Source organism: Nicotiana attenuata, unplaced genomic scaffold (genome assembly GCF_001879085.1).
Source record: "Nicotiana attenuata strain UT unplaced genomic scaffold, NIATTr2, whole genome shotgun sequence".
Classification (NCBI taxonomy): Eukaryota; Viridiplantae; Streptophyta; class Magnoliopsida; order Solanales; family Solanaceae; genus Nicotiana; species Nicotiana attenuata.
This window is the reverse complement of record NW_017674145.1, coordinates 7433-22356: the sequence shown is the minus strand read 5'-3', so window position 1 is coordinate 22356 and position 14924 is coordinate 7433. Positions and strand designations below refer to the sequence as shown.

General features: G+C 34.5%; 2 protein-coding genes across 5 annotated transcripts; one reads left to right on the top strand and one right to left on the bottom strand.

The window, feature by feature from the left end:
- Positions 1-311: 311 nt before the first annotated feature.
- LOC109218080 (probably inactive leucine-rich repeat receptor-like protein kinase At5g48380) lies at positions 312-4402 on the top strand. 4 transcript variants are annotated; one of them, XM_019382398.1, is made up of 3 exons: positions 312-524; positions 1864-2864; positions 3143-4402. In XM_019382398.1, exons 2-3 carry the CDS (start codon positions 2001-2003, stop codon positions 4145-4147), a joined length of 1869 nt encoding a protein of 622 aa, XP_019237943.1. In that variant the 5' UTR covers positions 312-524; positions 1864-2000; the 3' UTR covers positions 4148-4402. The 4 variants fall into 4 exon arrangements, with proteins under 4 accessions (XP_019237943.1, XP_019237944.1, XP_019237945.1 ...); XM_019382399.1 differs by lacking the exon at positions 312-524 and adding an exon at positions 546-585; XM_019382400.1 differs by lacking the exon at positions 312-524 and adding an exon at positions 624-711.
- Positions 4403-5720: 1318 nt separating this feature from the next.
- Positions 5721-10322, bottom strand: LOC109218085 (formin-like protein 2). Its single transcript, XM_019382406.1, has 4 exons — positions 8681-10322; positions 8383-8582; positions 7256-7500; positions 5721-6724 (listed from the first exon to the last, which is right to left on the bottom strand). The coding sequence occupies exons 1-4, from the start codon at positions 9919-9921 to the stop codon at positions 5915-5917; spliced, it is 2496 nt and encodes an 831-aa protein (XP_019237951.1). The 5' UTR covers positions 9922-10322; the 3' UTR covers positions 5721-5914.
- Positions 10323-14924: the final 4602 nt, after the last annotated feature.

Here is a 14924-nt window from a genome sequence, read left to right as displayed (position 1 = left end):
GAAACAAGTTATTCTAGAATTAATTATTCTGAATTAGTTATCCCGAGATTATTATCTATTCTCTCATAAAAATGAAAATAACACTAAAACTATCTCGGAATAACTAAGTACAGAATTAGTTATACTGTAATTTTATAATAAAATAAATTCATCATAAATTTAATCTTAAAATTATTTATTTATTATCCCTCGTACCAAACGACACTTATAGTATAAATTTAAAGAAAATATCCAAAATTGGTGAGAAACCAAAAAAGAAAAAACTAACATTCCACAGCAAATGAACAGCAAGTCAAGCCATGGGTCGTCCCCCTGTCCCATTTTAACTCTCTTTCTCTTTCATTTTTAGCAAGTCTTTGGTCTTTAGCTCACACAGTTAAACAATGACTAGCTTTATTTCTTTGACTCAGTAAACTGTGTGACCAAATACAATCTTCTTCCTCTCTTTTTCTTTCATATTTCTTCTCTGAAATTTCCTGTTAATTGACCCTCAAGATCCAGCATTTTATACCCTCAACTGGGATGTAAGTATATTTGCATCTATAACCTTTTTGGTCTTTACTTTTATGTTCAATTTGTTTAATGGTTTTATACCTAACTCTTTCTTTAATTCTTATAATTAAAAATTGTATCTTTATTCTGTTGTTTGCTGCTTTTAATTCTTGAAATTTGAAAGTCATGTTAATAAAGCTCTGAACTTTTTCCTATTTGGTAATTGAAGTTTAATTTGCTCCTTTTTTGTTTGATTTAAAGAACCCTTTTTGGGTTTTGTTTTAACTATTATATCAAGAGCTTTTTGCTTTTTGAATTTTACTCTTAAAGGTGTGAACTTTTGTGCTTGTGGATGGAGAAGATCAAGTAAATTCTGTATTTTGGATAAAGTATTTGAAATTTAATTTGAAGATAGTATATGTAGCATCAATTTGTTTATTGTTATTTATAACTAACTGTTTCTTTAATTGATGTATTATTGCCTTTCTATGAATACTTTGAACAAGGACAGTAGTTTATTATTCTTTAAAATTTGGTTGTCATGGTCAAAAGCTCTGAACTTTTCTTTCAAGAATTGGAATTTGCTCTTTTCTTCCTTGATTTAACAACTTTTTCTGGGTTCTATGAGCCGTGTTCGTTAGGCGTTGTTTTATATCAAGTAGGCTCTTGAAGATCATTCTATCGGAAATAGCCTCTCTATCCCCAGTATAGGGGTAAGGTCTGTGTATACACTACCCTCCCCCGGACCTCACTTGTGGGATTATACTGGGTTGTTATTGTTGTTGTCGGCTCTTGAAGATCAGATAGAATCATTTTTGGATAAAGATTTTTTTGTTTGGTTTTGCTTATGTCAAGTAGGGGTGTTTTCTTTTTATTTCTTTTTTAACTTCCATCTTGAAGGTGTGAACATTTCTGCTTATGGTTGTTGAAGATCAGGTTATAAGCTCATCTTTTGGATGAAGTTTTTCTTTTGTTGGATGTAGTTGTATGCGAATTTTTTTGGGCATCTGCTGCTTGCTATTGTGCTTTTTCTCTTGCCGAGTCTCTTCTGCGTCTTTGTTTGCCGTTTTTCTCTTTAAAATCTATGAGGAACAGTTTTCTTATTTTGGTTAGACTTATATTTCCGCGTAGAGATAAGTGTGGGATTTGAGTACCTCTAGTTCTAGGAAAGCACTAATTTGCATTAGAAGACAAATTTTATCTAGTATTGATATGAAATGGGACTGAATAGTGCGGATGGATACATAGATTGATATAGTTTTTCTCGACTAGTTTGGAATTGAGTTACAGTTGATTGACTGATTGATAGAAATGACTCGTCATATAACTTTTTCCCTGCAGTTATTAAATTTCCCCTTCGCTGTTTTGTAGGTTTCTGGATTTAGCTCAGGAGAAATTGGATTTGTACTTGCAATGCATTTCACATTGGTTGGGGTTTGCGAACTAGTCTAAAGAGATCTTAAATGTTTCATTCAACTACGTAACTAGGCCCTTCGATTGATGCAGTTATGACCGGGCCTTTCACCAAGATGGCATTGGATAACAGAGCTCTTACCACTCTTGCTTCTATTTTGATCTACTTGGTCTTGTGTTTCGATGTTTGCTGTGCTGTTCAAAGCGATATTGACTGTCTGAAATCTGTAAAAGAGTCATTAGAAGATCCATTAAATTACTTGGGGTCAACATGGAACTTCGATAATCAGACTGAAGGTTTCATCTGCAAATTTACTGGGATTCAGTGTTGGCATCCGGATGAAAGCAAGGTTCTAAGTATCAGTCTTCCTGACATGGGTCTTAGGGGCAGGTTTCCACATGGTGTTCAGAATTGTACCTCTATGACATCATTAGATCTTTCGAGCAACGAGCTCAATGGAAGTATTCCATCTAATATCTCCAAAATTATAGGTTTTGTGGTAATCCTGGATCTCTCATCCAACAACCTATCTGGGGAAATCCCAGTGGATCTCGCAAACTGCTCTTTTTTGAATGACATTAAACTTGACAACAACCAGTTGACGGGACAAATTCCTCCACAAATTGGCCTGCTTGGTCGGCTCAAGACTTTTAATGTAGCAAACAATCGATTGACCGGACCAGTTCCAAATTTCATTAATGCAACTATTCCCGCTGAGAGCTATGCCAATAATGCAGGACTCTGTGGAGGTCCGTTAACTCGTTGCAAGGGTTCTTCCAAGAAACCCCGTACAGGAATCATTGTCGGTGCAGCTGTTGGTGGGGTGACTTTAGGTGCTGTATTTGTGATCCTCTGCACGTTCTTCTACTTGAGAAAGATATCCAGGAAGAAGAAAAAGGAAGAAGATCCCGAAGGGAATAAATGGGCGAAGAGTATTAAGGGTACCAAGACAATCCAGGTGAGAATTTGTACTCTGCCGAATCATTATAAACTCTGTCTCTTTATTGACATTTCTGTTCGCACTTTGTTCATTTGTCAAAATCAATTCTAGTGGGTTGTTGTTTTTGTTTACTGTTCCTACTGTAGCACTGTGATCATATTTATAATCATAAATTCATGTTTTCTTATAAGCATTCAACCTCCATGTTATGTGTGAAGTATGAATTTTCACATGTTGTTGTGTGATTTTTCTCTTGCTCAAGCTTTCTTAATTGACTTAAGGTGTGTTATTTTCAGCTTTCAATGTTTGAGAAGTCTGCTTCAAAAATGAGATTAAGTGATCTCATGAAGGCCACTAACAACTTCAGCAAAAGCAATATCATCGGGTCAGCAAGTACCGGGACTTTCTACAAAGCAGTACTTGACGATGGTACTTCACTTATGGTTAAGAGATTGCAGAATACTCAACATTCAGAGAAAGAGTTTGTATCTGAGATGGATATTTTGGGAAAGGTAAAGCACCGCAACTTGGTTCCTCTTTTAGGTTTCTGCATGGCGAAAAAAGAAAGGCTGTTGGTCTACAAGGACATGCCAAATGGCACCTTGCACGATAAGTTACATTCGGTGAGTGAAGGGGAAAAAACGCTCGAGTGGCCTATGAGACTTAAGATTGGCCTTGGAGCAGCCAAAGGATTTGCATGGCTTCACCACAACTGCAATCCTCGTATTATTCACAGAAACATTAGTTCTAAATGCATCTTGCTGGACGTGGAATTCGAACCAAAAATATCAGATTTTGGACTCGCTAGGCTCATGAATCCAATTGACACTCATTTGAGTACCTTCGTCAATGGAGAATTCGGGGACTTTGGTTATGTTGCTCCTGAGTATGCACGAACTCTTATGGCTACACCAAAAGGTGATGTGTACAGTTTTGGTGTTGTACTTCTTGAGTTAGTAACTGGTGAGAGACCGACCTCTGTCACTAAAGCTCCCGAGACCTTTAAGGGAAATCTCGTGGAATGGATTTCAAATCTCTCTGGTGAATCTAAGCTTCACGATGCGATTGACCATTCGTTGTCTGGTAAAGGTTATGACAGTGAGATTTTCCAGGTCCTTAAAGTTGCATGTCGTTGTGTGTTGTCTGCTCCTAAGGAGAGGCCAACAATGTTTGAAGTGTACCAGTTTCTGAGAGCCATTGGAGAGCGATATCATTTCACAACTGAAGATGACATTTTGATGATGCCTTCAGAAAGTGATGATGGCGGACATCAACTGGACGAACTCATCGTTGCTCAATAAGTAAAAGAGGTTCGTTGTTCGGTGATAATGGTTGAGTAAGTAAGATACAGTAATTAATATAGAATCATAGTAGTCCTCTGTAATTGTAGGTTGTCTGTCTGTTCTGCATAATCTTTTTCTATCCTGTACAAATACCACGTTCGCTAATTCTACTGTAAGTCCCTTCTTCATAGCTTACCCAACTATGTAATTTGTGTTTCCTTTTCTGTATTTTTATTGCTGAAGAGATGTATACAGATTAGATGTCTGTCTCTATCTTTCTCTTTTTTTTCTTTTTTCTTTTTTTTGATTGGTTCCTATACAGATTAGATGTTAGTCAATTTTTTTCTCCAGACCCTTGTATTAAGCTTGAAGGGGAGCCTTGAAACAACGGTCAAGTTGTCTCCTTGTGACCTACAGGTCATGGATTCGAGACGTGGAATCAGCCACTGATGTTTGCATCAGGCCAGGGTAGGCTACCTACGTCACCCACCCCCTTGGGGTGCGGCCTTTCCCTGCACCCTACGTGAACATGGGATGCTTTGTGCACCGGTTGTCTTTTTTTTTTTTTTTTTTTTTTTTTTATCCTTGCATTAAGGTTGAAGGGAGGGAAGGGACTTAAATATTCGCGAACTCAAAGAACAGAACTCCTCCAGCTCACCTATCTCTTCGCGAACGCGGTCTTCTAGTAGATTATTTATACAGATTATTGAGGAAGTAACTCAGTTTAGCTCAATGAGGTCATTTGTTAAATATGCTTTAATTTTAAGTGTAGAATTTAGTCCAATAAACTCATCAAAAATTGGATTTGGAAAGAGGCATGATTTCTGCCTTCGCTTTTCAGCTAATCTTGATTACATGATATTTTGCTTTACACACTTTAAAACGGTAAATACTTTTCCAACAACGGTCTAAAACTTGAGATGCTCCTTTTTCTGATGGAGAATCCTATTTCATTATCAATCCTAATCATATTAAGAAAAGTTCCTATTTCTGCTTTATACGTTATTCTTGCCAAATCTTGCATCAATTTCTTCTAGAAGCTCTTGATCTTATTGACTTGCGACCAAATAAGTTGGGATCGACTACATGAATCCCCACTAATCATATTTTGCCATCTAAATTTATCTCAGGCTAACATTACACAAAATAAAAACAAAAGAAATACTCCAAGTTCTCTATATTTTCCATTGGCATAAAAATCTTTGATAGGGTTAAAGGAGTCCTACAAAGCATAACACAACAACAATAATAACAGAAAACCCAGTGGAGTCCGGGAGGGCAGTGCGTGTACACAGACCTTACCCTTATCCTTGGGAGGTAGTGAGGCTGCTTCCGATACACCCTCGGCTCAAAAAATTTAAAATATATTTCCAACTAATCGATATCACCTATATAAATATTTTTTTTTGATTGTGTCTTATCTTTCGCCAAATCCGCATGAATTCCAAGAAATGATAGATCCTTCTAAACAAGTTTTTTCGTGTGATTTTAGGTCTACTTCGTCCCCTTTTAACACATTCAGTTAACATGATGGTAAACTTACAAGAAAAGTTTTTGCTTTGTCTTGCTGAAGAAAATCTGCTCTATCATGTCAAAAGAAATAGAATTTCCCAATATCTTATAGAATGATCTAATATAATACAAAATTCAGATAGATGAAAGAGTTACATATGCCTAAATAGTTCTGCACAATCTAAGGCAAACTCCTATGCTTCCTATATAATACATTACATTGGTTTTGGCCAAAACCAAAAACTAGCATTTGCCTGTTATGACCAAATAATTCTACTGAGGAGATGAGCTTTCCTCATCAGAGAAACTATGCTGTCGTTTAGCTCTGAATCCACTAATGACAGGTTGTAGATTTGGATTAACTGGAACTGGAAACTTTTGAGCTGAACTAACTATTGTCCGCTCATTTATCGTTCCAACTTCCTTACAAACGCGATCAAGAATCGTTAGGAAGTCTTTAACAACCATGAATATTCTGAAAGGGTGAGCCTCTTCTCTAGCTGAATCTCCATGGACATACTCGGTTATTTCTTTCACCAGCGACATGGCCAACGTTTCTTGAGCTTGGAGCTTTGAAATCTTCTCTTCTGCTACTTTCATAAACCTGTTCATGGACTCGGAGAATCTTTTAATACTGCTTTCCTCCAATCCGACAGCTTCAATGGATCGTACAACTTCAGCAATGTTTCCAATCCCTTTAGAAAGCTTAAAGACATCGCTGTGGAGCACTTCTGAATCCATGGCAGCAGCTTTTTTGACATTTATAAGCTCTGAACTAATACTGGAAACAACTTGGAGGCCAAGCTTCCTGCACTTTGCGTCGTCATTGGTAGTAGACTGTTGATTCTGATTTCCACCAGAAAGACGAGCACCTTCACTTTTTATAATCTCATGAACCACAAAATGCAAGAGGGTTGTTTTCCCATCTGCTCCCTTTACATCAACAAGCTTTAGCAGTGTGTCAAGTTTGAAGGCATGAGCATCACCCCTATTTGTCCCAACATTCATGCGATTTCCCGTCTTTAGCACTGCTTCTAGAAGCTTTAAGAACATTCTGCTACTTCTCAACTCTTCACATGCTGCCTGTAATAGGAAAGCTTTATAAGGACATAGTTCGCAAGTTGTATTCTCACAATAGAATTAATTAACTAACATTTTTCATTTAAAAAAAAATTGGGCGAATGAGAAGAGTATATACTTGCATTGACTCTATTAGCAGGCAGTTAACGAGCGAGAACAAATTTTTGGCAGTTTCAGATCATTATACACGATTACTCCGAAGTCCAATATTTAGCCGCTAATCTCCTAAAATAGGGACATGACAACAGCAGATATATCAAGCTAATAGGATCTCTGCTTGTTCCCAGACAGTATTCAGAAATGCTCACAGATACTAGTCACAAGATCAACACGTTAAACAATCGTTCCTCCAAAATAATGTAATGCTTATTATTTCCAGAGTTTGATTTTTCAAGATACACAGTTGTTTGATTCTTTAAGTTAGTATTGAGCATCAATAGTTCACACAAGTGTTCTTCTGATCAAAATCAAAATTCTTCTCGTGAACAAATAATCAATAACAAGTAGAAGCTGATGATGACGTGAAATAATTACCTCTAGAGTTTCAAATGACTTTCTGAGGTAGTCAACCTCATAATCAAAATTTGATATGTAGAGCATAGCATCTACCCTTTTGAATGCAAAAGGTATATCAAGCACTGCTTTCAGAAACTTCTCCGCGGGGCCAAGCTTGAATGGAGAATCATCTTTGTATTCTTTTAGCTTACGTTCCTCCTCTTTGGATGGAGCCATCTTCAATAAAATCTCAAGGAGTTCAGTCCCAATATTTTCAGCATTTCCTGAAAAGAAGATGTAATTTGTTATTGCACTCTATTCTCCAACATACACCTTTATTAAGTGTAAATACACTTTAACTTCTGCCTATTGATGAAACTATTAAAGAACAATTATCGAAGGTAAAGTTGTTGACATGGTAGAACTTCTGCCTATTGATCAAACCATCAAAGTAAATTTGTTGAAGGTAAAGTTGTTAACTTGGTTTTGGAATCCATATACTACAAGGCTTTTCCACTATAAGTCAGATGCTACATCCTAACAATGAACACCATGAAAACCTTAGGAGCATAACCTTTAACATATTATATTTGTTTACTACAATAAGAGCAATGTATTTTAAAATTGGGAAAGTTATCCAGAAATTCAACCATTTGTTCAAAATCAAAGCGAATATAGATTAAGTGATTATGTGGCAGTACGCGTACTTCCATCACCCCTCATTTTTCAGCTCTTAATTTTCAATTCAAAGAAGGATATAACTCATATGCAGTGGCAGTGTAAAGATTTTAACACTATTGTATTTTACCCTGTAGCAGAAGGTAACTTGCCTTGCTTTTCAGGTTACAAATCCCATTTTTTATGAATGGTTAAATGTAAAGGGCAGCCTAATGCACTAAGCTCCCGCTTTGCACGGGGCCCGAAGAAGGGCTGAACCACAAAGGTCTTATTATACGCAGCCTTACCCTGCATTTCTGCAAGAGGCTATTTTCACGACCTGAACCCGTGACCTACTGGTTACATGGCAGCAACTTTACCAGTTACGCCAAGGCTCCCCTTCTATGAAAGGTTACATTTAGTAATCATTAAGGTAACCTGATAGTGTAAAAGCTATTTTTCACTATCAAAAATTGAACTCCTCAAAGAATATTACAACCGAAGTATACCTTCTAAGAGGGCTTCACATATTTCCTCTGTGGTTACATTTAGAGCCCTCAGCAAAATCGCAATGTTCTGTGACTTCTTTGGATCAAGTACCCTATTCTCTTGGCTCATTGAGGGAACAACAAGGTGTTTAGCTGTTGCGCTTGTATTTAAAGCTGGATTCTTCACAACAAACAATGTTTCTATCATCTCTTCATTCAATCTGCAAATATAAACCAGCTCAATTCAACTTACGCTAAAAAAGTTAATGAATATCTATAATGACAATATAATCAGTAGTAAGAGTTCATATTATCATACTTAAATGAGCTTGATTTCAGTTGATCCCACACCATTTCGCGATCCGAACTTGCTCTTACTTTATCCCAATGCAAAGTCTTCAACTTTGGTTTAAGCATCTCCTCATTTTTCTCAATAGAATGACTCTCAACATTTTGATCATTTTTCTCCATAGGAGAAGTTAATACTGGACTCTCATTTGCAGTTACCTTAACTTGAGGTCCATGTACAAATGGAGGTGGAGGAGGAGGTGGACGCTGAGGTGGCGGAGGAGTCACAACGGCGACCAGTTCCGGCGACTTAGGTCTTGGACAACTTTCCCTTTTTGGACTCACACTCGCCGGAGGAGAAATGCTTAACGATACAGACCGGCTGGGTGAGCCCGACCCGGAACTCGATGATGAATCCGAACCCGACAAGCTCGACCCGACAAATTTATCCACTTCAACAGCAGCAAAATCTCTCCTTGACAATGATCCTGCTCCAAAAGAGCTCTCTATATAACCCACAGATTCCTCAGTAGAGTAAAAATCATCATCATTACGGGTATTCCTGTAATTTTGACTTAAATTCCGTCCATTTAACGGCGGAAGTGGACGGAGCTCCGGGGAGGCCATTTTTCTTGAAGATGGAGCTGTATTAGGGTTACTGCTACTATTAATGCCGCCATGTGAATTGACAAGAGTACCCAAATAGAGAAACTCTGAACTAGTTTGAGATGGTCTTTCAAGCTTAGGAATACTATTATTAGTATTACCATCATTTTTACTATTACTATGATTCAATCTACTGCTATTATCGGATCTTTGAGTTTTTGGGTCATTAAAATGGCGCCTCCTTTTCTTTGCGTGCAAACAGATGGCTATGGAAAGAACAACGATAGCAGCTAGAACACAAGTAATGGCAGTGATAATGAGCTTAGAGGAGACATGCTTAGACTTGGAGGTATTTGGGAGGTTAATATCAGAGATATTAGCAGGAAATGAAACGAGTGAAGAAGGGGGTGGTGGGGAGGGTGGGGGAGGTGGTGGAGAGGGGTAGGTGGGGAAGAAGGGGTTGTTATTATCAGGAGTTGAAGCTTGGAATGGGTAAGGAGTAGGGGGTGCTGGGGGAGAGGGTATGGGGGGTTGAGAAGGTGGTGGTGAGTCTATCGGAAAAAAAGATTCGTGGAGAACACGGCGGTTGTGGGCGGAGACGGCGGCGGATGATATACAGTGAGTTGAGCAGAAAAGGAAAAGGAGGAAGAAGAAGGAAAACACCATTGTATACAAAATGCTGCACTGAATCAAGAATCAAGAAGAAGAAGAAGAAGAACAAGTTGTTCAAAAAGAGAAAAATATGAAAACTTTATGGTAAGGTAAAAGCATTGTTGTGTACAAATGCTCTGCTCTGCTCTGTTTTTTTTTTGCATTTGGTCAATGAAAACTGCTACAGCTAGTTGAAGATGACAAACTGCATAGGGAGGAGTGAACTGAGTTCACAGTAGGAAAAAAAGGACAGGAAATTTAGCATTAAAATTTGCATGGCTGTTGAAAAAAGAGAGAGTGAGAAGAAGAGAGAAAAAGCGTGTGTGTGTGAGAAAAGGTAGAAAATTAAGGAGATTATGGAGTAATTATTGTAGTATTAAAAAGTACGTAGTATTCCTAGAAGAATGGACCAATTTGAGGACAGTGGTATATGATGGTGTATCCAGCTAATAATATTCTGCTGTTGAATGAATGATAATACAGTACTTTCTGCTGCCTGTTGTTGTGATTGCAACTGTGTAATGTGAGTTATAACGCTGTTACTCCGTTTCAATTTACTAGTATCTATCAAATAATGACACGTGATGATTTAAAAATTTATTTATATGAACTAACAATAAAATTTAATTAATTAGAGAAATTTTATGTAGAATAATACAACAATCATCTAAATAATGATCAAACGGTTCATTAATATCCAATATATCTCTAGAACTCCGGGCATTTATTTCGATCATTTGACACTTAACCATAAGTGTTTCATCCCATATTATTAATTTTGCTTTCCTTATAAATTTAACATCATTGCTCTGCTTTGATATATTTGTGATGGTTATTTAAGCTGTTTGAAGAGGTATATCAAATCTAAAGTGGGTGGTCTCACAATAAAATAGTTGTTGGCACACCACTTGCTATTATTGCTAACAGCTTCATGCCTCTTGATATGATATTTGCAAGTAATGCATGACATAGAAATATTATTTCGATTCTACCGGAGGCATCTACAAAGAATAATCCCGTTATAACAGAGTCAACTCTTTATAATATAGTCTTGAAAGCTTGTCCGTTTTTAGGATTTAGCTTTGATTGTGCTTCTTCAGACATTTGTATATCATTTTGATTCTTAATAATATACTAACATTTTTACTTTGTGTTCTAACGCTCTTTTTATGAAATAAATTTATGTACCCTAAGCTTTTTTTTTTAACTTGAATAAGAATTTTACTCGTATGATGAATTTAAAAAATAATTGAATTGGATACTCTTGCTAAATAAAATTAAAAGATTTAATTATTTGGTTTTAACATAAAAAATAATTTATTCTATGCTGATCAGATCTTAATATTAGTTCATCTCTTGTTTTGAATATTTGATATTAATTATAATTTTATCCACCATAAATTTTATTTTCAAAGAGTAAAATATTGATATGACATTTCACTTTTAGATCGTTACGTCTGTAGAATCATTAGTGGTATTGACTCTTACGAACCATTTTTTTTCTCTCACACATTTATATTCTTAAATATTTTCTTAGTTGTTGTTTAATAATTGGGTATTTTTTAATATTACACAAAAAATTGACAAAAAATATATTATTTGAGTAGGACAATAGTTCAAATATAATATTAAAATATATTACCGTGGGAGTATTTTCCCCCCCCCCCCTTAATTTCGAGTCTTTATGCGGTCCATTTAATATAAATTTTATTTTTTTGGTATTGGACATTATGGAGTGATAATGTATTGCCAATACGGAGGATTCTTATGAAATTAATTTTATTAAACCTTCCTACATATTTTTAGTAAGTATTTAATAGACCAAAATTTATTAATATTAAAAATTAGCTTAGAAGGTATTGTAGTCCAAAAAATAAGTTATTGCAGTTATATCCTTTCCCTATGAGTTCTTCCATTTAATATTTTAGGGCTACTTTGGTATATTAATATTGTATTTATGCTTTTATAATAATATAGGCTCTCTTTTTTCTAAATGGATTTGGACAATATAATACATTCTCAAGTTAAATTAGTAATATGACATTATTATACGTTTTCAAATTAAATTATTAACAGGATTTTTTAAGAAGTATATGCTAAAATTAATAGGATTACATGACTAAAGACATTTACTTGTTCAATTATATGAATTAGAAAATTCGAAAGTAATTATACAAATAGAATTCCTAACGTGTAGTATTATGTCCTAAAACTGATAGGATTATGAGGCTAATATCTAGAATTTCGGTTATGTCCTTTTATTATGAGTTATTATACTTAATATTATATGGTTATTTTTGTAAACCGACAAGTTAGGTTACTTATCATTCAGATGTGACATTAGCTTTGAGTCACGATGCAATTTTTAAGAATTTTTTATTTACTTACTATATTTCAAAATACATGAAAATATAAATAAGTAAGGATAGAATAATCTCGGTATGTGCATTGTGTATGTACCCCATCAATAACTATTCAATATTGAAAACTCATATAAAATTTACATTAAACAACATGTTTGATTTATAATATGAAAAGTAAATAAATTTTTTTGTAAATGTTAAATGTTGATTATATTTAAATAATTAAAGATAGAAAAAATCATGAAGATCAAACAACAAATAAAATAAAACAATCTTAAAACTAATTTTAATTAAAATCGACATAAAATGCAACTACAACTTTCATGAAGGAACTGTATTTTGTTCAAAGTAAAAAAAAAATATTCCTTCAATTTCTAATATAAATAAAGAAGGTAAAATATATATACCATTATTAGTTTTTAAAACGTTGAGTCAAAGTGGACTCTTGAGTTTATAATCTTTCGATTTTTTTAAATCCAAATTTTTTCAAAGGTTTTCCATACGTATATAGACCATTCTCTCTTTAAGTTCTTCCAATACAAGGTTAAATTTAATGTTTTTATTTATGAATATTTACCTAGTTCAATAAGGAAAGATTTAATAACCAAAAATTAGTTAATTTTAAAGTCCTAAATATTAACATGTGGTATTATGTCCTAAAACTAATAGGATTATAAGGCTAATATCTAGAATTCCGGTTATGTCCTTTTATTATGAGTTATCATACTTAATATTATAAGGTTATTTTTGTAAACCGACATTGTATTCATGCTTTTATAATAATATAGATATTTCTTACTTTTTTTAAATTTATTTATGTATCTTATTTTCCTTTTTACTGTGTTTTAAAAAAATATTTCTTTTTATATTTAGTGGACGTTTGGTTATAAGATTTTTTGAAATTCTAGAAAAAAATATAAAATAAAAAATTTAAGTGACAGTGGTATCTGAAAATTAGAGTTGTGTTTGGATATAAATACAATTTGGAGCTGCTTTTTGAATTTTTGTGAGTGATTTGAAGTATAATTTTTCCCGCTTTAGAGTTTTTCAAATTTCCGAAAAATTCGAAAATTCAACTTCAAGTGAAAATGATAATTTTCACTGCTAAACACTGATTTAAAAAAAAAGTATTTTTTTTAAAAAAAAAAACTAAAGTATCTTTTATGGACGAACGGCCTCTTAACAACAATAACAACAACAACGACCCGGTATAATTCCACTAGTGGGGTCTACGGAGGGTAGTATGTACGTAGACCTTAACCCTACGCCGAGGGAGTAGAAAGACTGTTTCCGAGACCAACGGCAGCTTGGTCATTCTTTAAGTCTTAATTTTTTTATGGCATTTTTAAGACGTCAAAATTCATTGATTTTTTGATACATAACGTACTACATGTCTTTTCGTCTTCTTGAGTAGAGATGTAATCTTTATAGCCTGTTTGACCAAGCTTTTTTTCGATCCAAAAGCATTTTTGGCCAAAATTTGAGGTGTTTGGCCAAGCTTTTAGATGGAAAAAAAATGCTTTTGAGGAGAAGCAGAAGTAATTTTTGAGAAGCAGAAAAAAGTATTTTCTCTCCAAAAGCACTTTTCTGAGAAGCGCTTTTGAGAAAAATACACTTAGAAACAGTTTTCATAAGCTTGCCCAAACACTAATTACTGCTCAAAAGTGCTTTTCAAATCAATTAGCCAAACACAAACTGTTTCTCACCAAAAAATATTTTTTTGAAAAGAACTTTTAGAAAAGCACTTCCCAAAATAAGCTGATTTTAGAAGCTTGGCCGAACAAGCTATTAGTTTAAGAAGATAAAATTTAATATTTTTTTATTTTTTAAATATGGTGTTCAATCAAATTAAAACACAATACGAATGGGAGTAATTTATAAGTGGGCCCTTTCTCGTATCTGAATGAATCGGATTTTGATCAATGTGTCTGTCCCACTGCTTTTACCACCTTGTCCTACTTCCTGCAGCAGTTACACCTATGCACAGGAAGTAAGTAGATATTTATGTTATGTTTGTCTTACATTTACTCGTGTGGTTCTTATAACGTTACTAGTAGTAAAGTTTGTTGAAATCAACTTATAAGTACTTTTTGCATTTACTGCAAACATCAACAGTATTTATAAGTCAAAGTAAATCAAAAGTGAAAATTTAGTCACCTCAACTCAAATTCTTTTTTTTTTGCTTGTAAACATTTTTTTTACCTAATTCATATTTTGTAATCTTGAAATGGTCGACCGATTGAAATTAATTACATTCGTTAGTCGGTGGATATATCTTGTATAGTACTATTATTATATATAAAAATATATATTTTTAAAAAAAAGGGCAGCTTGATGCACTAAGCTTCAGCTATGCGGGGAAGGGCCGGATCACAAGGGTTTATTGTACGCAGCTGTTTCCACGACTCGAACCCGTAACCTCCTGGTCACATGGCGCATGATATCAACTTTACCAGTTACGCCAAAACTCTTCTTCATAAAAATACACATATTTTATCGACTATTATTTTCGGAAGCAACTAAAAATATACATTTTACAATATCCGTCGCGAAACAAATGTCTTTATTCCCTTTTTTTATGCTCGTCAACTATTTTATATTAGCCATACCAAACGAGTTCTTAATCTTGCTAATATATAGAACGAGAAAGGCAAT